The sequence below is a fragment of the Antedon mediterranea genome, chromosome 3, assembly GCF_964355755.1.
Source record: "Antedon mediterranea chromosome 3, ecAntMedi1.1, whole genome shotgun sequence".
Classification (NCBI taxonomy): Eukaryota; Metazoa; Echinodermata; class Crinoidea; order Comatulida; family Antedonidae; genus Antedon; species Antedon mediterranea.
In genome coordinates, this window is record NC_092672.1 from 37,706,557 (window position 1) to 37,720,679 (window position 14,123).

At 35.1% G+C, this 14,123-nt stretch overlaps 1 protein-coding gene across 2 annotated transcripts; it reads right to left on the bottom strand.

Moving 5' to 3' along the window:
* Nucleotides 1-26: 26 nt before the first annotated feature.
* On the bottom strand, nt 27-13,933 carry LOC140045499 (uncharacterized). Of its 2 annotated transcripts, none has more exons than XM_072090432.1 (21): nt 13,498-13,933; nt 13,157-13,285; nt 12,893-12,979; nt 9,644-9,904; nt 9,017-9,466; nt 8,369-8,548; nt 7,594-8,025; nt 7,154-7,316; nt 6,822-6,922; nt 6,486-6,568; nt 6,162-6,288; nt 5,603-5,859; nt 5,032-5,133; nt 4,396-4,578; nt 3,734-3,991; nt 3,359-3,565; nt 3,104-3,265; nt 2,646-2,948; nt 2,286-2,378; nt 1,653-1,872; nt 27-1,399 (listed from the first exon to the last, which is right to left on the bottom strand). In XM_072090432.1, exons 1-21 carry the CDS (start codon nt 13,877-13,879, stop codon nt 1,023-1,025), a joined length of 4,557 nt encoding a protein of 1,518 aa, XP_071946533.1. In that variant the 5' UTR covers nt 13,880-13,933; the 3' UTR covers nt 27-1,022. The 2 variants fall into 2 exon arrangements, with proteins under 2 accessions (XP_071946533.1, XP_071946532.1); XM_072090431.1 differs by having other exon boundaries at nt 27-1,402; nt 13,498-13,931.
* Between the last annotated feature and the right edge of the window lie 190 nt (nt 13,934-14,123).

The following is a 14,123-nucleotide window of genomic DNA, read 5'->3' on the forward strand; positions in this document are numbered from 1 at the left end:
AGAGATTTTAAACATAAAGTCTGCTGTTTTTGTTACATTTTATTAGTTTTCATAAAATTTGAAAAATATAATAGCATACTGTACAAAAATAAAACTTACTTTACTAGCTTACAACGGTACATGATTGCTTTCACATAATTATGTCAATCTATGTGCATTAGATGTAACAACTAAATTAAATCGTAAGGAAACATGATACATGAATACTTTGAACTAACTCAGTATTTGTAACTATAGACTTGTGTGACTGATATGTAGCAACTTCATAGTTAAATGATATAATAATTTGTGTATTTCTGTGTAATACTGTATAATATATGGACAACTGTGTAATAACAAAATTAAATAGTTGATGTAAATTTTGCAGTACACCACGTATATAGTGAAAAGAATTGTTGAGTTTCTCAACGTTTTGATCAAAATACTTTTCATCCGGCAGGAGTGAGAATGGAAACTTTCAAACAATGTCAACTGAAGCTTGACACTGAATGCTTTGATTCAACTCAGTACTATATGTTACAGTAACATTTTGTTACCAGAACCTTCGTTTTAATTCAATACCTTTACATATATTCTTTAGAGACAAATTTAGGTATGTTCTACTTTTTTTATGTCCTCCTCAGTTGAGAGATTTTCCCGGGCCTGTATCACAATGTCTTCTAATTCACTGGTTGTCTTTTTAGAGATAAATTTGGTTGAGATATGTTCTATTTCTTTGATGTAGTCTTCTCAGTTGAGAGATTTTCCCTGTATCACAATGTCTTCTAATTCACCGGTAGTCTTTTTAGAGATAAATTTGGTTGAGATATGTTCTATTTCTTTGATGTAGTCTTCTCAGTCGAGAGATTTTCCCTGTAGCATAATGTCTTCTAATTCACTGGTTGTCTTTTTAGAGATAAATTTGGTTGAGATATGTTCTATTTCTTTGATGTAGTCTTCTCAGTTGAGAGATTTTCCCTGTAACACAATGTCTTCTAATTCACCGGTAGTCTTTTTAGAGACAAATTTGCTTGAGATATGTTTCATAGTTCTTTGATTTCCAGCTTTGTTAACAGATGTTTGTCAATCAGGCGTACCACATCGCCACGCTTGATGTCGATCATACACTTTTTGAGATCTTCCAATGACCAACCTTTCTCGGACCATCCATTCATGATGCACATGGTAGGGCTGTCTTTTCTGGCCAAATAGTTGATATAGTGGTCATATCCAAGCTTACAAGCTACGCCACGCCAGTCATTAGCAAGTGGATGCTCAGGGTCCAGGAGGACACAGATCTCAGTCATGAGATCAAATGGCAGGATGGGTGCAGAGATCTCTTTGAAGATTCCACTGAGAGATCGCAGGAATACTGGTACTTTTGGCTTTACTGGAGAAGCAGTAACAGTGGCTTGGTGGCCTTCTGAAACATAATTTAAATTTTAATATTTAACTAAACTTTTTTTAGAGCCAGTCACTATATATATGAAGTAAAGTTGACCAGGTAGATTTCCGTGACAAGATAGTTATTTTATTATTTATCATTTGAGGCTTAGGTGAGGCTTAGGGGTGGAGTAGGAAAAGTTGAGAGTTAAAACCTTGCAAGCATGTTAACCACCAACCTACAGCTCAACTACTACAGTTAGCTACAATAATATATTTTCTTCCACTACCTTGCTTTGGCTTGCTATCTCCAAACAAACGTCTAAACCTCGCAGTCTTCATCCGTTGCAGCCCACATGGAACAAGTTTTGAGTTGAGGCATTTCTTAAGCTCATGCAAGTGAGTCTTCTCTTTGTAACAGACACGACACAACACAAAGAAGCCGAAGTGCACACGCTTCATCCAGGTGTGACCCAAGTACAGCAGGTTGTTCTCTAGCAGTTCCAGTACCTGTAACAAGATGTTGTAGAGACCATTGAGACAGGCAATGTGACAATCATTACAAACTAACTAATATTAATTAATTAATAACTAAATTTGAACAAGAATTTTATAGTGACCATTGAGACAGGCATTTCTAAAATTTTATTGAACAATTCAAAAAATCAATATATAATTTATGTGGTTTTTTCATAACATGTAGAAATTTGTTTTAATTTATAAATTCATGTAGAAATTTGTTTTAATTTATAAATTTTACACCTTGTTCAAATTGGAATTAAAATTTCCCCCATTCTTCAACGTCCATCCCAGACTATTTTGGGCTGGGAGTTATGCAACTCAGCTGGGTTAGAAACGTAAGAAATACAAAGAGAATCGTCCAATTAAGAGAACATTGTTATTAAGAGCCAATCAATTCTCACCATTTTGCAGACACTTGGGCATGGTTCAACTTCATCTTCTTCATCCTCTTCTTCATCATCGCTGCAGACTGTACTAGCTCGCAAAATCACCACCTGGCGATAGAAGAACCAAAAAAAAGGAAAAAAGTTTAGATTCAATATCACTGTCACCGTGCCGATTAACATGGTTCTCCTGGGTTAAAATTCAAACTTTAGCGTATTTACCGTTTTCTTGTAGCTATTTTGGTCTACAAATGCAGCATGAAAAAATTTAAAGTTAAGACTTTAAAAACAGAAATGAAGATACAATAATGGAAACAGAAAACTGGGTCATGAACTTTGACATTCAAGGTCACATCCTTAACAACCGTTGTAGCCTACCTGGATGCAAGACCTCTTGTTCGGCAAGATTCTGATAACCATGTCATGATCTTCATTCACGTACAAGTTAGCTTGTTGGAAGAAAAGTCTAGGCTCATATCCACCCTTGAGCTGCGACCACTGCACAAGCCTTACAATGAGCCGATAGAACAGTCCTTCTGGCAGGAACCCATTGAAGTCAATGTACAGGACAACGGCAGTCTTTGACTTCATTAGATGTTCAAGGCAGATGACCTCATCTCCTTGGTTCTTCAACAGAGATGGCACATAGAAGAGACGATTGCCTTCCACTGCAGCTTGTGTCTATCAGAATATAAAATTATATATTTATATATATATCTATCTATCAGTATTTTAAAAACATATACAATTAATAGATGTTACAGTTAAGTATTATAATATCCCCAAACTTCAATTGACAGATTACTATCTACAAGAACCAATCAGAATATCCATACCTCAGTGGATTGTGTCTTGACACACAGCAAGTCAAATTTCTGCATCAGTTGTAACAAGCCTTCTAATTGGTCAAGAAAGTCATGCCACATGTGTCTAATTAGTCTCTCTTCCAGGAGTCCTTCTTCATCAAGTCTTGCCCAAGCACTTCTGAACTTTGCCCACTACACAAAAAATAATTTTAACAACAATTACACAAACTCGCAAAGTGTGATTATTAAGAGTTAAAAATAATAAAATTAAACAAATTCTCATACTTGTTCTGAAGGATCTTTCACTGTGATGACTCTCTTGAAGATACATATTAACCACTGCGGACTGAGAATGATGATGTCATTGAGGGCGCTGTCTGGTGTGTCACGTTCTCCATAATATATCATGTTACCAAGATCATGGTAGAAGTGCAACATAGTAAACAGTTGAATATCATTGAGGATACCACAACTAGAGGCCAGATCTCTAACCTGAAAATAATAACACTTTTACTTACGGTTTGAAGGGTGGTTTCTAGGCTGAGCATTTTAAACCCCTTGTCATGCCAATGTTTATCAAGTTGTTTTTTTAAAGTTAATAGAGTTGGTGCGCTGACCAATTCTAATTTCAAAATCAAATAAAAGGGAAAAATGACTTGCCTGCTTGTAGCTAATTGAGTGTTTCTCTTTGTTGCGCAACTGCTCAATCTCATTCAAGAAGTCCAGCCACTTCAAGGGGATTTTCTCACCCATGTAGTGTTCTTGCTTAGCTATCAATGTGATGTGATCCCTCAAATCAATTATGGATTGATCCAATGGTCTTAGGCTGTTGTCAATGGCATAGAATTTGCACACAACATGACCTTCATATGGCGTTCCTTTCAATGATTTCTTAACCTCTGCTAACTTTTCTTCGGCCTACAAAGTAAAACAATGAATTTGTAAATACAACATGACAAATTTCAATGCTGACATATACTTGTTCATGAAAAAGCATAGAGGAATTAACTGATGTATAAAGAACAATCTAGTTTATGGAAGTATATCTATATAAAAGCAACGTATTTGTATTGGTTTATGCACAAATTTAAGTATGTATACTCAAATCTACACCCTGGTAGCTTAGAGTTATCACAGCAGCAGTATGTGCTTAGACAATCATACTCACAAGAGCTTGTCTTTGTTGAGCGTTTGATAGCTTAGAGTTATCACAGCAGCAGTATGTGCTTAGACAATCATACTCACAAGAGCTTGTCTTTGTTGAGCGTTTGATAGCTTAGAGTTATCACAGCAGCAGTATGTGCTTAGACAATCATACTCACAAGAGCTTGTCTTTGTTGCGCGTTTCCTGGTAAACTCTCTCTGTGAGTACCAACAATAAACACAGGTGGTGACAACTGTCTCTGCTTTGACACGGATGCATTTTCAGTTGTGTGTGAATAGATTGAACGTAACCAGAAGATCACAAAGTCCTTGTTGTTCATGTAGTGGTCAGAAACTGAAATCTGTAAGAGATAAGCGTGTTCATATTTATTACAATTAAAGTGTAACTTCTATTTTTAAACTATCCATTAGGTGTACATCCCCATTAGAACTTTTTGGTCAAAATCCTTATCAGATAAATCAACTAAGCAGGTGATTAATTACCTGAATCCATACCCCTGTGATTTTATTAGCTCTCTTGTAATTGATTGATTAGGACAAGGTACATTCTTCAGTATTCAAGGTTTAACGACCTCCCTATCAAAGTTTGACTTATATAAACACATGTCACAGTAGGAGGTTAAGTGACATTTACCCGAAGCTTTGAAAAACTTCGGGTAAAAATGAACACATTCTCTAATGGGGCTGTACACGTAATGTCTGTATTAATAGAGGTATTCATCCAATGTTGAAACACTGCTAAATTAATTAATTAATTAATTAATTCCAGATTGTTAAAAAACATATTTCCTAACCTTTCCACCATCTCTGTTGAATACTTCAACTTTAGCAGGTGCATTCAGGTCGTGACAGAGATTGAAGCAAATTATGTAAATGGCACGTGATACCAGGAACACCTGTATATTTAAATAAAACAATTGTGTAAAACAAATTCTAATTCTTTTAAAATTTTTTATTTCATTTCTAAGAACACAATAGATAAAATACAAAAAAAGGTTTTAAAATTTATCATTGAAAAAAACATACTGTAATATAACATAAGAAAATTAAATAAAAACTAATAAAGTTGTTTGTGGTATAAAAAGTCTTTTGGTTTAGTTATACCATCACCCATCAAGTACTGTATTTTCTGTAAGTGGTTTATTCAGGGTATTAAGCTCTGTCTACACTATCAAACTCTGTGACAAAAAAATGTGATGTGCCCATAATATGATGTCATATCACTACCATATTTGGGTGTATCACTACCATATTTGGGCACATCACAGTTTTTTTGTCAAAATAGTTTGATAGTGTAGACAGAGCTTTAGCTGAATATGGATAAAGTAAATACTAAAAGATGTTTAACTGGAAACATCTTCTCACCTGATGAGTAATGTAATAAAGATCTTGTCCGGCAAAATCCCAGATGCTGAGAGTCAAATCATCAATCGTCTCGTCATCAATCACTTGATCCAACTCTTCAGTCTGTCCGAGCTTTTCCTTTTCTACAAGAATGTTCAAGACCATTTGAATGACCTCTTCGGGGACGTCAGGGGTCGTTGGGGTTGTTGCTTCCTCTTGTGAAGATATGCTTACTGGTGCATCAGTTTGATCTTCAGCAGAGTCACTATCAACATAATCTGTAGCGTAAAAGAACTTATTAGATCACACATTCTTGTCAGCAATACACAATATGTTTGTTTGTTATTATTTATTTATACTAGGTGACCTCTTCAGTCAAAACAGTTCTCCCAGAGGGCTCAGTTATGATCAGTGGCTGTGAGTACACTAGTACACCGAAGTAACCCTCTACTTATCTCGAACGATGTACTAGGTTCTTTAAAGTGCAGCTAGATGTGTACACTGGACCTTCGGTTTATAGTCCTTATCAGACAGTGCTAAGCTAATGTACTATTATTAACATATTAAAAACATACTGTACCTTCATAGGTAGAATCTATGTAATCCTCATTGTAAGAAGAAGAATAAGACGCTGAATTCCCATCCATCCCTTGCTCTGCTCCACTACTATTACATTCTTGTTTCTTCCTTTCATCTTTCTTTGATGCCTGTGTAATTTAGAATAATGAAACACTATACTGATGAGTTATATAAAGCCTGTTATCCATTATCAAACGAAAATTTGTTTAGTTAAAATAATAAAATAATTTAATCCAACCGATATGGGCTACTAATGTTATCAGGCCTAGATCCAACATGCATAATATAAGTCTTTCTATTTGCTTTATCCTGTATGTTAACTAACCTTTTTCTTTTTCTGCAAAAGCTTTGTTGCAATTTTTTCTGCAACAGCTCTTAAATACTGCTGTCTTGCCTCACTTGTTTTTCCTAATAAAATACAATTATTCAAAAAAGAGATTCTGAATACATTTATTTAAACAAATTTACAATGTAAAATATTATATTATACATAAATTAAATAATTTTATCCGTTAATAATATCATTTCAGTAATCTTTTTTACCATTTTCTGTTACAGTATATTTACTATAAATAATGATTTATAATTTAGTTTTTTTAAGTTGTTATCACATTGTGGTACAGGTACTAAAATCAAAACCAATTCTTATTAATGTAAATACCTTCTGTTTGTTTTGGTTTCCAGTTGGTTGTGTGTTTAACACTGAGTGTGCATGACAGTGATGTTTCTATTCCATCTGTAACTTCTTCTGTGTCATTAAATCTAAAGTAAAGATCAAAGGTAGTTAACTGTTTACTATATTTACAACTTCTAATGTTCTATAGATAAAATTATGTATCTAAACTGTTGAAAATGTGGGTAATATTTGTAGTGTCAGTCCAATACATATTTTGATAAATTTTGTTACCTTTCTAAACAATCATAATGTTGGCTGTGAGTGCTCTAGCCCACCTCAACCCAGCACATTATTTAAGATCAATCACAATTACTTACTCTTGACCAGTGAGGGCTTTGGTAAGGCTGGTTTTGCCAACACGCTCTTGTCCAACAAGCATCAAACGTGTTTGATAGATAGATTTGCTGCCCTCTTCAATAGCATCGAGAAATGCAATATTAGCCTCCAGCCCCCTCGCCAACACTTCAAGAGGCACCTGGCCTGGGTTTGAGAAACAAATAAAAACAGAGAGATTAAACAAACTGTATAAATCAAAATAAGCTAATACCACCAGGGCCAAGTGTTCAGGTAACAACATTTAAGTAATTTAGTAGCATATTTTACAAAAATATGAAAAAATAACACATTAGTGGCATTGAACACAATTTTTGTTAATGGGTAAGTTTGAAGGCTAACCACTTCCCCCTCCCCACCCCCACCCAATATTTTCAAAAGAAGTGAAGCAAAATTGTGGTGGTCCCACTCCCTAAATACTAACCTCCTTTAATATCTGTAACTTCATCTCCATAACGTATCGTTAGCTCGTCTTTGACCACTACAGCATTCGATGCATACCCAGTGTACAAATACACCTCTTTTAAGCCTTTTCTTTTGAACTTAGTCATAAATCGGTGGATAGCATTCAGCATGAGATAAGAGCACTGATACTCGCCGATGGATGTATAGCGGTTTGAGATTATAGGAAGTACAACCGTCTCTACGCCAGCTTGTTCTGCCATGTTCAAACAATCAAAGGTGCATGTTTCAATCTGTAGGCTCTGTTGTGTGAAGTCCGTAGCGTTCTCATCGTTACCACGTACATGGTAAAGTTGCTGAAATGGAAGCTTCCCAGCTGATGTTGCAACTGTATTTTTCTGGTGACCTTTTGAACTTGCAAATGCTTCCTGTATCGTGTCAGTTGACAGACCAGCTGAAAATTACAAATATTTTGTTTTAACTAAAATTTGTAAATTAAAACAAAATTTACTCAAACATAAGTAATGTAGTTTCTTTTGCCAAAAGAGTAACATATTGACCTTTGACCTCTTGAGGAACTTACCTGGTATACAAAATAGTGTGTTGTTTTCAACCAATAGATTTCAAATCTCTTGCTAAAAAGGAGGCTTGAATTTAGCACCTTAAATAATATAACTGAATGATATAAAAGTCTCTGCAACCAAATAATTAAGCACTAAGTTGGTGCCTGGTCAAATTAAAATTTCAATCACCTCACATTTTCCTAAAGAAGCCAATTAACACTAAGTTGTAATTACCTTCAACTAGTATTCTTGCCGTCAATCCAGAATAAGAGACGTTGTAGTTAGCTGTAGGATTCATGAGCACGTCTGCAGACTGTTTCGTTGGATTCCCGGTAGCAACAATAAGACGGGTTTGCGAGTCAGGGTAGGTGTACTCACAAAATAATTGAGTAGGTATGCGGTAGGGTCTTGATGCTTCAAAGAGAAATGTATCATTTTGAATAAAGCTAGGAGAAAGATGAACGTGCTGTTGCAATGAAAAAGTTAACAATTGCAATATTTAACATACACTTGTAGGTTGTAGGAGAAAACAACATGGATTATAAACTACAACATGATGAATTTATTTTTACCGAAATCTGACTAAATTTTTTAAACAAAATCCTTGTAGGATTCAAAATGTTTATCTGTTTTTTGATACAATAAAATGAGAAAAATTAGCGATAAATTAACCTCGACAGTTTTGCTGTCCTGATCGGACAGAATTTGCCCTCTAGAGGTCAATTATTTAATGACATATTTGTCTTTCTTAGGAAGAAGCTGTCCAATCAGTCAATTTAAAATCCTTGTAGACTATTTACTGCAAGCACTTTGTGCTCTTAATGCAAACAATAAGTTAAAACCTTCAACCAAGGTTAAAATCTATTGTTAGTTGTTACCTACCTTTTCTCTCAACGACATACTTTTCCAAAGCCTTTTTAAAAGCCAAAGCTTTTGTAGGAATCTTATCAATAAATATCACTTTTCTGATACTAGATCTACTAGACATGTGTAAAAAGTAATCCAGGACTGCAGACACAATGACCTCAGCACACGTATGTTCCATCTCACCCCTTCTTCCTAGATTGAAATGCCAAAACGAGCTGTACAGGAGGGGAATGGTGATAGACACGCATTGTAGATCTTTTTCACATTTTTGCAATGATTCAGTTATGTTTTGTGTTAATATGCATTTCCATGTTAACGTGTCATCTGTGTCTGGAACATTCACATGAATGATATGTTTACATTTGAGATCTCCGCCAACAGTTGCAACAACTTGGTTGTTTACTGACCTGGAACGACGCAAAACTGACAATGTTGCAATAAATTTTTCCAATACATCTTCTCCGGCTAAAAAAAAGAAGAAAATCATACATCGATTACTAAAAATAGGCCAAGACATTTTTTTTTTTAATAGGTTTTTACTCTGAAATTCACAAGATATGACCTTGCACAAAAGATTCATTTTATAGTATGCACTATAAAGAGGCTATTTTATGTAAAAAAAAGGAACAATTACAATCTCACCAATTTTTAGTGCTGCTACTCCTAAACCAAAACCAGCTCGTTCATAACGTTTGTCAAATGTAGTTACAATTATCGCATCGGTAGCTTGATAAAACATATCATCGCAAAACACTTTGAAGGTAACATTGTATAAGTCTTGTTGGGATAACACTCTGTTTTCTTCAGGTAGTGTCACTCTTGGTAACACTGGTGTAACCAGAGGAAATAAATGTTCATAGGAACTTTCTGTCTTTGCTTTGAGAGAGTCATCTTCTTCATTGCCTAAAAAATGAAATACTTAATTAATTTTGTCATTCATGAAAGTTGAGTGGATAGGATGTTGACATATTCGGTATATATCTGATTTGATAGATTATTATATTTGGTAACTATTATTACTGTACAGTATTTGGTAGCTATATTACTGTACTGTATTTGGTAGGTATATTAATGTACTGTATTTGGGAGGTATATTACTGTACCGTATTTGGGAGGTATATTACTGTACTGTATTTGGGAGGTATATTACTGTACTGTATTTGGTAGCTATATTACTGTACTGTATTTGGTAGCTATATTACTGTACTGTATTTGGGAGGTATATTACTGTACTGTATTTGGGAGGTATATTACTGTACTGTATTTGGTAGCTATATTACTGTACTGTATTTTTTATTTATTTTTTTATTTATTCGGTATATAAAAATATATTACAAAACGACAGTCAAGGACTGAAATGAAATGTATTACAAATGACTAAAAATTAGTTAAAATTGCTATAAAAATAGAAACATCTTAATAAAATTAGATATCGTACCATACAATTAAAAACATACATGAATAAAAAACCTTAAAACCTTCACTTATTACATATCTAAAAAAGAGCTAGTGGTGCCTATTAATTATATCCACCATGGTGGGAACTGGAGACGACCTAAGTCTGCTGGTTTTACAATGAGGTACTTCTAGAAAGCGGTTGACTCTGAGAGACCGAGCTGGCTTATGAAGAGGGGGAAGTATTTCTCTAAACAGCTCGGATTTTAATAAGCCTTCCCCGAAAGACAACACAAGTTTGTTTCTTCTCTCTACAAGAGTAGGTAAACCAGTAACAGACAATGCATGATCATAGCACAAATAGTTGTTACCTAGCATGATACGCAATGCTCTCTTTTGTACCTTTTCAATAGACTTGGACATGTCCTTAGTGATAGCGCCATGCCAAACAGGGGCAGCATATTCTAAAATAGGTCTTATATACGCCATATAAACAGTCAACAGATCATTAATTAAGATTCCTGCTTTCTTCAAAATGCACAAGGAAAATAAACGTCTAGAAGCTCTAGACACAATATTATTAGTGTTAAGTTCCCATTTCAGGTCATTTTGAATGATTACACCAAGAAGCGTCATGTGATCAACTACTTGTAAAATGGAACCACTCAGACTAAAAGAAGGCGATATAATATCATCCGACTTGTCCTTAAGAAAATTGACAACCAAGATATGGCATTTGGAGGGTTTGGGTATCATATTATTGGATGAACACCAAACACTCAGATCATCTAACAGGGATTGCATGGAAGGCAAATCACCTTTGCGAACGACCTCCCCAAGGGTGAGGTCATCCACATATTTCCATCGTCTGCAGCAATCAACACAAGCATCGTTAATAAGTACTAGGAAAAGTACAGGGCCAAGCAATGTCCCCTGTGGGACCCCACAAGTCAGTGACTTTGAAGATGACAAAATCCCAGCAAACTTGGTGTTGAGAGAACGGGAAGTGAGAAAGCTGCAGACGATGGGAATTATGGACGACCTCACACCCAGTTCAATCAACTTTATAATAATAACATTATGATCAACACGATCAAAAGCTTTAGTAAAGTCAGTGGCACATAGGTTAACATAACATTTACCCTTCTCAACATCTTTGAGTGTAGAGTCAATAAGACTAACAAGATAGTGAGTTGAGGAAGCCTTTTTCCTACTACCAAATTGACGAGAATCTAATTTACCCTTAATATCTTCAAGAATCCACTTAACAATAAAAGATTCAAATACCCTGGCAAGAACATAGGTAAGGGAAATAGGTCTAAGGTCAGAGACAGAACTAGCATTCACTGTTTTAGGAATGGGAACTGCAGTAGCCCTTTTCCAAAGGTCGGGGAAAACACCATCCTTCAATGCATGATTGAAGATATCCGCAACAGGTTCAGCAAGTTCAGGAGCAAAATCTCTATATAGTTTAATAGGAGGTTCATCTGGATGGCCAGCTTTGTTAGGCTTAAGATTACAAAGGGCTTTTAGGACCTGACCAGCATATATTAAAGGTGGTGGCCCAGGGGCTGGGAGATAAGCAGGCAAATCGTTTAAATTAAGAGGAGGGATGGCATTACAAACACTAGAGAAATGGGCATTGGTAGCTATATTACTGTACTGTATTTGGGAGGTATATTACTGTACTGTATTTGGGAGGTATATTACTGTACTGTATTTGGGAGGTATATTACTGTACTGTATTTGGGAGGTATATTACTGTACCGTATTTGGGAGGTATATTACTGTACTGTATTTGGTAGCTATATTACTGATACTGTATTTGGGAGGTATATTACTTTACTGTATTTGGGAGGTATATTACTGTACTGTATTTGGTAGCTATATTACTGTACTGTATTTGGGAGGTATATTACTGTACTGTATTTGGGAGGTATATTACTGTAGCTGTATTTGGGAGGTATATTACTGTACTGTATTGGGAGGTATATTACTGTACTGTATTTGGGAGGTATATTACTGTACTGTATTTGGGAGGTATAATGTACTGTATTTGGTAGCTATATTACTGTACTGTATTTGGGAGGTATATTACTGTACTGTATTTGGTAGCTATATTACTGTACTGTATTTGGTAGCTATATTACTGTACTGTATTTGGGAGGTATATTACTGTACTGTATTTGGTAGCTATATTACTGTACTGTATTTGGGAGGTATATTACTGTACTGTATTTGGTAGCTATATTAATGTACTGTATTTGGTAGATATACTGTTACAGTGTATTTTGGTAGCTAGATTACTCTATTTGATTGATGATTGATTACTGCCTCTGCCGACATTTCCGCTACTGTTACTGTATTTGTTAGATATACTGTAATGTTACAATGTATTTGGTAGCTAGATTACTGTATTTGGTAAATATAATGTATTTGGTAGCTATGTATTAACTATATTAATTTATTAATCAAAATAAGTTGGCAGAAGTGTACCTGCTGACTGTGAGACACTATTCTTGAAAGCTGATATTGGTACACTTTTTGCTTTTACTCTTGGAGACTTCTTTTTCTTAGATTTATCTACAATTTAAAATATATGTACGTAAAGAATTAAATTCATGTTTGGTATAACCTAATAATATATTAAAATAGTAGATCATCACCAGTGTAAACTAATATTCACTTTGTTAACTTCACCAAAGTACTACACTACCATTATTTAATTAATTAATTTAAACTTTACAAAAAGTACACTACCATTGCTTTCTGATAGTAATGGCACTTTCTGCAGTGGTGTACCACTAGTGTTAACCCTTAGTTTTGGAGAATTTTTGACGTCAGTACTACCACTAGTAGTAGATCCTTTTTTGGATGGCGACTTAGAATCTATAAAAACAATTTATCATTATAAATAATAATCATTATTCAGTATTGGAATGTTAATGTTAATTGTTATAGGCCTATAGGCCTAGGCCTATAGGCTATATATAATATTAATAATACTGTACTGATTATTACTGAAATTTGTTACATTGTTGTATTTAATCAATCATCCTGCTACTCTAAATAACAATGTAAACTGGAAGCCACTGACTTACCACTACTTTTACTTTTAAGCTTAGATTTGCCTGACAACGACGTGTGCTGCTGCTCCATGGGGCCTTCGTTGTTTACTTGGCCAGTATTTAGGTCCTCGTCCCTTTCCGTTGGAGGAACCCTAGGCCTAGAAACTTTTAAGTCGTTTAGTAAAGCGCTAGGCAGCCTTACCCTAGTGTGTGGTTCATACGATGTATGGGTGGGATCGATATCAAGTTGTGAATAAGCGATATCAGTAATTTCATTGAGTAAAGCAGCCGGTAATTTCCGGACTTTTAATGATTCGGTTTCCTCCTCGGTTTCATACCAAATAGCTCCATGATCATTATCATACTTGTTTCGCCGATCGGCGGCGGAGGAGGCCTCTCTGCTGCTGCTCCTCATATCCGATCGCACAAAAAAAGAAGGCGCGAAGGCCGGAAGGGTATATTACCGGTCCATGCTTACTGGAGCGTGACTTTATTATGGGATTTTAAAGTTTACAGTAATCTCTCTACTGTAGTGTCTATATACTGCTTGTTCCATAAATCCGTAGACAATGGTTGACCATGGTAATATTGAACTGTCATACTCATGACTAACCAAAAAAAATTAACGTTCATAAAAACATGTTTTTATGGTATAGTTT

Coding starts and splice junctions, on each gene's coding strand:
- LOC140045499 (XM_072090431.1), bottom strand. CDS start 13,879: ATGAGGAGCAGCAGCAGAGAGGCCTCCTCCGCCGCCGATCGGCGAAAC. Junction 4,579..5,031: donor TCAACAGAGATGGTGGAAAG/GTTAGGAAATAT, acceptor TATCTCTTACAG/ATTTCAGTTTCTGACCACTA. Junction 2,949..3,103: donor TCAAGACACAATCCACTGAG/GTATGGATATTC, acceptor ATATTCTGATAG/ACACAAGCTGCAGTGGAAGG.